Source organism: Ceratosolen solmsi, unplaced genomic scaffold, assembly GCF_000503995.2.
Source record: "Ceratosolen solmsi marchali unplaced genomic scaffold, CerSol_1.0 scaffold3, whole genome shotgun sequence".
Classification (NCBI taxonomy): domain Eukaryota; kingdom Metazoa; phylum Arthropoda; class Insecta; order Hymenoptera; family Agaonidae; genus Ceratosolen; species Ceratosolen solmsi.
In genome coordinates, this window is record NW_011948428.1 from 2,950,735 (window position 1) to 2,961,048 (window position 10,314).

At 38.4% G+C, this 10,314-nt stretch overlaps 1 protein-coding gene across 1 annotated transcript; it reads left to right on the forward strand.

The window, feature by feature from the left end:
- The first annotated feature begins 495 nt into the window (after positions 1 to 495).
- Positions 496 to 6,140, forward strand: LOC105363695 (Protein kinase C delta). Its single transcript, XM_011501446.1, has 5 exons — positions 496 to 580; positions 1,469 to 1,602; positions 3,006 to 3,500; positions 4,859 to 5,113; positions 5,627 to 6,140. The coding sequence occupies exons 1-5, from the start codon at positions 496 to 498 to the stop codon at positions 5,831 to 5,833; spliced, it is 1,176 nt and encodes a 391-aa protein (XP_011499748.1). The 3' UTR covers positions 5,834 to 6,140.
- Positions 6,141 to 10,314: the final 4,174 nt, after the last annotated feature.

Here is a 10,314-nt window from a genome sequence, read left to right on the forward strand (position 1 = left end):
GTGTGTGGGGGGGGTTGTAAAAATAAGAAAAGCCTTCGAGAATGACGCCAAATCGAATGGAAAATTCATTAGTGTTAGGCTAAGCGAAATCGCAGCGCATGCATTTATTTAAGTAGAAAAATAAATAAAACGAGTAATATATGCTCGCGCCAAGTAGCGGGAGCGATTAAATTTAAAGTACGGAAATAGCCGAAACGAGCGAAAGTGATGAAACAACTCGACGACGACGGCCGGTCAAGGTTCGCGATGAAAATTCGGAAAATTTTCGACTAACCTCGCCGCGCCGAGGAGAGTAGCGCGGAAAAAGCGGAAAAAAAATAATATAGGCGAAGCCTCGTCACTCAACATTGTTCCAAGTATCTCGTACTTTCAAGCGCTTACATAAACACATTCATAAACAGCAGTCGATTTTGTTTTTTCCGGTCGGTCGGAGCGAGTATTTCCTCGGCTACCTAAACGCAATCGCAATCGCATCGCCCACGCACGAGCAAAAAAATGGCGTGGGTCATGCCAATAAGCGCGCACGGGAAAGAGCGGCGATGGGTGGGATGGACGGGATGGGACAGACAAGCAGGGAAAGGTGAGAGGAGTAGGATAAAATGGCAAACGTACGCGAGGGACGAGCCCGGCTGTACTGGCATCAATATTTTTAGAATCGGCAATGTTCCACCGCCGGTTTCGACGCGTCGCACGCTGTCGGCCGAGCGTGTGTGTGAATTGGCTTGCGCGCGCGCCCGCTCATCCTCCCTCTCGACCAATTGTCCGCCCGACGACCGTTAATTATTAGCATTGCAGATGCGGCCACCGCGCGAGTTGTTTATCTTTCGCGATTGGCCGGTGACTTGCGACACCTCGTCACGCATCCACTGCTCCAAACTCGCGAATGCACCGAGAAGAAAAGAGCGGTGGATAATAAATAGGGCATTTGTGGATTTAGATGTACTTAACGAGATGTACCAGCGAGCTTTGCCAGTGTCCGAAGATCATTAACATTAATAAGCAATCCAATACGTTTGAGCTTCCATTATTGGCATTATTCTTTCTTAATTTTAATTGCATTTATCATACAAAATGAGAGAGTACAGCCACTGGTTTGTTTTTTCCTGCTGTGCATGAAAAGTGAAGAAAGCGTTGGCCCATTAAAATAGCACGTGCGAATAACTATCTTTGTCGCACTTATAATAACTAAGTATGATAGTGTAAGAAATTTTAGACGCTTTTTTACACAATAGGCGCTTATGTCAAGTACACTTGCACACCAACTATAATATCATCGATTAACAAGCATTTTTAATTTTAACGTATAAATCGGTGCCTAACAACAGAGCTTATGAATGTAATTCAACGTTCCTGTCACCTAACAAAGACGTCACGTCACCTAAGATGTCTAGATTATCTTTTGCTTACTAATGTTCGTCCCTAAATAACGAGTATCGATTGAACGAACGTCTCTCCCACGATTAAACAGCACCATCCCAATCCTCGGACAATCAGCGAAACGCCGAGGCCGAACATTATCAGCATAGCGGAAGGATAACGCCGCCGGCGACGAATCTGCCAAGATTCAAGAAGTACGAAGTCACGGACTTTAATTTCCTTAAGGTTTGTAACGCCATTTTCTTATGATTTCTTAGAACTTAAGCCGTTAGAATTCATTCTCATTTCATAAGGCCTTGCCTTTATTTATTTATTTATTTATTTATTTTTCTTTTTTCTTTTTTCTTTTTTTTTCTTTTTTTTCTTTTACCGAAATCGAGAGCGTTTATTGTATTTTTTGATAAAAATAAAGTTCTCGTTAGCGATATTCATAGCTCTGTAGACTGTAATTTTTGCGTTTCGTTGAATTTTGAAATAAACGTTCAAACATAAGTTCGCGGCTTTTATATAATAGTAGATTTAAAAGATCCATGGACGTTGAGTTTTTATGTTAAAAGTTAAAGAATTTAAAAAAATAAAAAATAATAAAAAACATCTATATATATATATATACATGTATAATTGTAAGAGCGACGAGAGCATTGTAAACCATGTGAGTTGTGAGTGACAGAGAAGAATTAAAAAATGCATTTTAATTAAATAAAACATCTTAATTTCTAATATAAGCTTATATATATATATATATATATATATATATATATATATACGCTAATTGCCTAGGCGTAACTCTATCGATTATATCTTTAAATAGAATTTATCGTTTGGCAAGTTCATTTCTTGCCGGACATAAATAGTTAAGTATATGATAATAAGTTGTTAAACGCTTTACGCTTTCGTAATTAAAATGCATTATATTAATTTGTACAGGTTCTCATCGTTGATGTTTAGTTTAACAATGAAAATAATTTGTTTAAAATACCAGTAAAATTAGAGTAGGTTCCTTAAACTTAAAGCTCGAATGTTTCATAAAGGCAATCACTCAAGTATTTAGAAGAAAGTAAAATTCATCTTCGCCTGTCGTTCGACGCCCACGTGCTGGCCTTTTAAAATATTTTAATGCCCTAAATTAAATAATATCAATTATATTCAAGTTAACATCAACGTCGATCAACTTTAATAATTGTTAAAAATATAAATATATTATATGATCAAATATATGTATACGTATTGTTTAACATTGAATAATGAACTTGTGAAAGAAAAACAAAGTATCTCGTTAAAGCACTTTTTCATTTGTATTTGTTAAAAGAAAATTTACTAATTACTTTGCATTAAATAATAAAATAATTTACTTAGCTGCTTACTTATTTAAATACTTGACGATAAGATGCCGATAGAAAGAATATATATATATTTATATTATTTTGAAAACTATTTTTTAATAGTGTTTGGATTTTTTCATATTAATGTGCAATAACTCAGGCAATATATTACGAGTATGTAATACGGCTAAATTTTCAATTTTTCGTGTGCTAAATAATTGTTAAAAAGGTTATTGAAAGTTGTTCTATATTAAATTGTCAGGAGCAGAATGAGAAAACGGAGAAGTAAAGTGTTTTGTTCAACAGGTATTAGGTAAGGGCAGCTTCGGTAAAGTTCTATTGGCCGAGCTTCGAGGTACCGAGTGCGTCTACGCCGTCAAGTGCCTGAAGAAGGACGTGGTCCTTGAGGACGACGACGTCGAGTGCACCCTGATCGAGCGGAAAGTCCTAACACTGGCGACCCGACATCCCTACCTCTGCCATCTCTTTTGCACCTTCCAGACCGAGTCCCACCTATTCTTCGTGATGGAGTATCTCAACGGCGGCGACCTCATGTTCCACATCCAGAAGAGCGGCCGCTTCTCCGAGCCGAGGGCCAAGTTCTACGCGGCGGAGATCTGGTCGGGCCTTATATTCCTTCACAAGAAGGGTATCGTTTACCGGGACCTCAAGCTCGACAACGTACTCCTCGACTTTGAGGGTCACATCAGGATCGCGGACTTTGGCATGTGCAAGCTACAGATATTCCTGGACAGGACTGCCGACACATTTTGCGGCACCCCGGACTACATGGCACCCGAAGTGAGTTGCGCTCGGCTCGAGTTGCTGACGGCTCGGCCTAATCCTTCATTAATCCATCTTAAAGTGACCGCCAAGTCAAGGGAACTGCATTTATTTCCGGATCATTGTAGTCGATCATTGTTGACGTGGATCATTGGCTTTTAATTAAACGGCTACTGCTATGTCATTCGACCTGGACTTGGGAAATTTACTTTTCACGCCCACCTCTGCAAATATCGCGATATTAATTCGCCTCGGTCGCTATTCCTTGCCCCGGGATCTCGAAAAATTTTTAAAAAATAAGCCAACATTCGTCGGACCATTTATTTTACATTTCCAACTTGACATAACGGGCCCCTGCATTCAGCCTCGTAATTTTCCCTTCACAAACATTTCAAAACATCATTATTACCATTATTCTTTCATAATTCCTTAATGCGATTTCCCAAAGACTTTTATGTTTTATTTTACTTTACCAATGTTTAAGACTATATATTAGACGATAAATTATGTTGACGAATGAATGATTCTTGGATCGTCTCGTTCTAGTTCGACCGATGGACATTGCCATTAGTAATTGACTAATAATCCATAATAATAAAATAATAATCAATCTCGAGCGTACGTCGACGCCATATACTAATAAGGTATTACGAGTGCCGAATTAAGCGCATTTCATAAGTTTATAAAAGTCGTTTTTCAGTTTTTGCAACTGCATAGCAATAATGCTGTTACATCGTATTACATGTGGTGTTGAGAAATTTCATCGATTACTTCTCGCTCCATTTATAGGAAATCAAACTATTAATATACTTTAGAATATAATATAGTACGCCGCGTGCAATAAATGATTTAGCAAGTCATTCAATCATTATTAAGCATACTGAAAAAGTAAAATCATGAGAATTAAATTGCATTTATCATAAAGTGCAAATAGTCTTTACGACGAGAATATCGAATAACGAACTGATGACTGAAAGCAATGGAAAATATTAATAAATAACTGTATCTTTGGGTTTTGTCTATTATTTTATTAACATTCAACAATTATTCGGGAAGTTGAAAATCTTTCATTCTACATTGCCTTATGATCGTCGATACGAGTGCTTTTAAGATATAACAGATTCAGTGCTCCGTCATGATAACATAGTTCGACAAATAATTATCAAACGGGTTATCTGCTATCTTCGTCCAATCGACAAAGAATTAACGCACGATTAATATGTCGGAAGAACGTTCGAGCATGCCTGCATATATTTTTGAATTATTATAATATCCGAGCGCTAACGTGTCGTTAATAACGAGCGATTCGAGATATTTGCCTTAATATATCGGGGAATCGATTAAAGTACTGACTAATGCTGACATTTCTCTTTCAGATAATAAAAGGACTGAAGTATAATCAAGCGGTGGATTGGTGGTCCTTCGGCGTCCTCCTATACGAGATGCTGACCGGTCAGTCACCGTTTTCAGGCTGCGACGAAGACGAGCTTTTCTGGAGCATCTGCAACGAGAGGCCGTTCATTCCGCGCTACCTGAGCCAGAGCTCGACCGATATTTTGGTCTGCCTCCTGGAAAAGGACGCGGGCAAGAGAATACCCGGCCACGAAATCGCCTGCCACTCGTTCTTCTGTGTAATTATTAATTTGCGGCTTCGTTATCACTATCCTTATCCTTATCGCTACGATCGATCTTGCCCCCTCCCAACGACTCGTCGCAATTTCATGATGATTTTTTCTTTTTGTAAGCACGCGCACGCCAAGACTCGGTGCGTTGTGTAGCCGCGTTACAACCACGAGTTTTTATCGATTTTTTTATCGACATATACATTCTACAAAAATACCTGTAATTTACAATAAGACGATTGTTTTGCATTAGTACTTACGGCATTGTTCCAGTCGATGCTCATTGTCTGCATCTCCGACGGCATCGCCACCTATGAGGAGAAAATTAAATAAACGTCGATTAACTCGAAACTCGTGGATTCTAACTACATTTTTCATTAGATTAAACTTCCTAAATTGTCAATTTGCACGTGCCGCGTTGATAATTGTTCAATGTCCTTTTTACCTACTTTTAGACGTTTAGATTTAGCAAATTTGGCTTGTGGGTGTTCCTTATGTTTTGTTTATCTGCCCTCCCTGTAGACGATCGCCTGGGACAAGCTGGAGCGACGAGCGTTGGAGGCGCCCTTCAAGCCCGCGGTGGAGCATACCCTCGACACGCGGTACTTCGACACCGCCTTCACCGCCGAGCGGCCCCGACTCACCCCCGTGCCCGACGAGATTCTCACCTCCATGGACCAAGCGGTCTTCCGCGGATTCTCATACACGAATCCCAACGCGACCGACTGAGGCGATCACCGGCGCTGGCTTCGACGTCGAGGTTGCCGCTCGCTGGCACACCCTGGAGCTACGCTCGAGCTTCTCTCGAGAGGAGGAGCGAGCATTCCGGTCGTCGGCTGACCCCTTAAATCAAGGGCCCATCGAGACTTTCATTCTGCCGCTCGTAACGGCTCGGTCGACCATCGAGACATAACGCGGATACCGTTTCCACGAGGATACCTATCCCGATGAAGTCAGACCCGCTTTCGGCTTCTTAGTGATCTCTAGCCGATAGCCCATGCCGATGCAAGCTCCCTGGAGGAGTTTTTTTTTTTTTTCTTTTCTTTTTTTTTTTTTTTTAATTCCGTCTCGAACATCATCTGCTCGATGATCGACGGAGAGCCTCGTCCGGGATCCCGGATCACTTTAATCGTCGAGGCTGTTAGTTACCCGTGCAGTAGCGAGAGTCTTTTGGATACTCGATCGCTTCGCGAGTCAATTATTATTATGTTTTGAGGTTGCGAGCATCCGAGTACCACAGGGATGTGACGTTTGGAAGACGAGACGAAATATATTCCGGGGACTCGTCCCGAGCTGACGCTGCACCGATCATCATCTCGAGAGAGCCCGGGCTCCTTTAAGGCATTAAGAGTACTCTGGAGTGTTTGCAGTGTTTGACGCTAAATGAGCGGCGGAGAGGGTGGGTTGGCGGATTGGCGGGATGGTGAGGGGGATGCGATAATCTTTCTTTTTCTTTTTTGCTTTTTTTTATTTTGTTTTTGCTTATCATTCGTGATAGCGTCCTGAATAATGGGAGCGTAGTTGGGAAAGCGAAGCGCGTTAATGGTGCCAGTGCTGCTGCATCTTATCTTTGGCTTCTCTGGTCTTAAGAAGGACCTTTACGAAGTTGAGAAAGGGCTCGTTACGTTCACGAGTCTCGGTAGATGGGTTATTATTGTCGCTGATGCGAGGGTCGCCGAGTTTCAAGCCTTGATTGTTGAAAATGTTGAAAATGCATTTATAATGTTGTTAAGGAAAGGTCGAATTTGCGCTTTGTGGGAAACGCGATGATTAGTCGCAATGGGGACGGTATTAAATGTCACGGGGTCAAATGGAATGCGGCCGGAGTGGGGATGGTGATGTAGAACAATATTATTTCTCAATGTCGAAAATCGGATTTTTAATGCTAATCAAACAAACGCTTCAGAGTCCTCTTAAGAGAGCGTTCACTCAATTCAATCGACTTTGTAAATAAAAAGTATTAGAGTACTATGAGATGTTACGCGATTCAAATATATGAACGATTAAATGGTAACACTGCTGTGTACGTTACAAATATTTATACGGATTTTCTTAATCTTTCTTTCTCCAATGAATTATTATTATAAGCTTTTAGTTGACTGCTCATTTTCTTGTTGTTATTCTATATTGTTCATTGTTGAGAATAAGTTGAAAAAAATATCCTTGTGATATAATCGAGCGATTTAGTAGAACTTGTATTATCGATAATTGTTATAATTATAAAATAACTTGTTGATTACTCATTGTTAAAGAAAATTATTTATTTGGCAGGCAGCGCATTGTGTATCGAAATTTTATAATTATCGAATGCCTTATCAAGATAAATATTGGTCAATTGACGATACCGTCGGATATCAATAGCCAAAATTACAAGTGAATTGAAATAAAAGAACTTTAAACATCGTTGGTGTTTTTTCATTCATTTATATTTTACACTTTTATCAACGTCTTGAGTATCACTCCACTGTATAATCACAATGAATAACAACATTAAATGTGAAATATTCGTTGAAAATCGATGTATTTATGAATTGTTGCAATTCTATGACAAACTAATATATGCATATATATATATATATAAATATTAAAAAATCCTTTGTAATTGGTATTCGTAAGATTATAAGTTTATTTTCAATATTTATATTATTACATTATGATAACTTTTAATTTCACTAAAACTTGCATTACATATAAAATTTATTTATTTATTGTTAAAATATAGGAGAAAATATTTCTTAGATTAATTTTGCATATATAGCTTATTTGGAATCAACTTGAAATAGATGTAAGAAATTATCTGAAATTGAAATTTATAAAAATTCATAGGGTACTGGAATTATGAAACAATTTAACATATAACAGAGTAATATATTGAGAATTTAGAAAAAGCTTTTAAATAAATTAAATGCCTGACGATTAATTTTCGTAATTTTCTGAAACAAACGTTTTAAACAAATTATTCATTGCAATGCTGCAAAAGCTGTATTATATAATGCAAGACGAATATGTAAATGAGAAAATTAAGAAATTATAGTGAATTTCAAAATAGTTGAATTATTTATGAATGTCTGAAAAGAAAAGAAAAATTTATAACAAATATATATATACGAATATTACAGTATATACGTTGGTTTTCGAAAATCAAACGTTGGTTTGATTTATATATAACCTACTAATAGAGCAAATTATAATGAGATTTATTTAATAAATAAATACAGCTTTATGTGTCTTTTAATTTTTCATAAATTCTGAAAATTCGTTACTTTATAGTCTAAATATTATTTACAGGTATTTTAAGAAAATATCGTTTTGCCATATTTTTAATACGCATATATATATATATATATATATGTATATATATATACAGGTGACATGCAATTGGTTTTTCCATATTCGAGTGCGTTTTTAAACGCAATAATTTATTAAATTTCTCTTTAATTTTAAACCATTGATACTGCAATTACCGATATATTTTTTTCCGATGCTTATTGTCCTGTGTCGTAAAATCTCCAAAAAAAATCACAAAGCTCGAATCGTCATAAAGGACCTATTTACTGTTGATAAAATTGAGGTTATGTTGATATTATAATACTTAAATAATCGTGGGAGGCTGAAAAAAGTCGTTTAAATAATAATAAATCGTAGTAACTGTTACAATTGACACTCGAGTGTATAATGCAACTTGCCTGACTTTCCAAATCCGAGAGAGAGCTGACAATGGCAATATCCATCCGTATATTGCAATATCGATAGCATCGTATTATAATTACTCGAAAGAAATGAAAATTCTATTCCCTTTCGCGCAATGGGCGCAGTCATTGAATTTTGAAGTTGATTGTAATAACGGCACACGCGAAATAAATCATCGCGGCTCTCGCGCAGATCGCAATCGTTCCTCTATTCGACATCTCAAGTGGCCATTCCAGCCCTCGTGGATTTGCGCTACTGTCACGTGACATGCCGAGCTTGCAATATGCGTACTCGCGTAGACGAGCAGACGTGTAGTGGTAGGTAAAGAGAGAGAGAGAGAGAGAGAGAGAGAGAGAGAGAGAGAGAGTGAGACACGACTCTGGTCGCCTCGTGCCAAGTCGTTCGGGTTATTAATACACGCGGGCACGGAGCAGCTCCTTATTATTTTTGCCCCGGTAGATTAAGTTCGAGTGGCCCGCCCCGTCACACGCTCACTTCCTCGACTCTAATCGTCTTATTTCCTCCATCTCTATACTTACTCTGGCTCGTGCGTCTTCGATAACACTCGGCTTCCCTCGGCTCGACTCCTACGCCGTCACTTTTTCGCAATGTGGCAGGTGGGGGCGTCGACCATTATGTAAATGCAATCATTAGCCGATGATTTTGTTTCTCTACAAGCATTCGTCGATCGCGAATTACGGAGATTTCGATTTATCCAGATTAGAAGAGACGGAGAATGGTCGGGCTTGTTGACTAGACGTGAGCGAAAAATTGGAATTCGCCACTTGGTAAGCAAAATCGCTCTCGTCTCAACGCGACTGCGTAAGAAACGAATATTGCCTTTGTGAATAATAGTGTTATTTTTGGTACTTTAAAAATGAAATTCCTTTACGAGTTCAATCTGTGAAAATATTTTTTCCCCTTATGGCTCTTGAGCCAAAGAAAACAACTATGTAGCCAAAAGGCCAAAAGGATGAATTCTAAACAGAAACATTCCACCACTCCTACAAATACTTGGTATTGCTCTTTCTTTTTAGTTTATTTCCCTCCCCCCCCCCCACCCCCCTCGTTTTACTAAGGCATATTGATTATTCTGCTAAAAACATAATTATTATCTTATTCTATAAAATTAGATTATTATTAATATCTTATTATTAGATAAGTAAGCAATAACCCAATCCCAATCCAAGAATTCGCTCTATGTACAATAGATATTGATGTTGGCATTAATGAAGTAAATGAGCTCTCGCTATTGGTTAACTATTGTGTATTAATATTGTCTATGAAATTGCTCACAAAGCGATTATGAATCAATCACATTCACGTTAATGGAAATTGGAAAAGCGAGGCGGTGGTGGCGGCAGTTTCGTGGTAAAGATTTTAGCCGATCCATGATAGCCGATCCGAGTGACTGAAAGTACTCGATAGCAAATATATCAGGGATGGGCGCTCGGAGCTTCGAATCCATAGAGGTTCGAATCCATCCACGATATTACGAGCTCGATGAAGCTCTTGGAAAA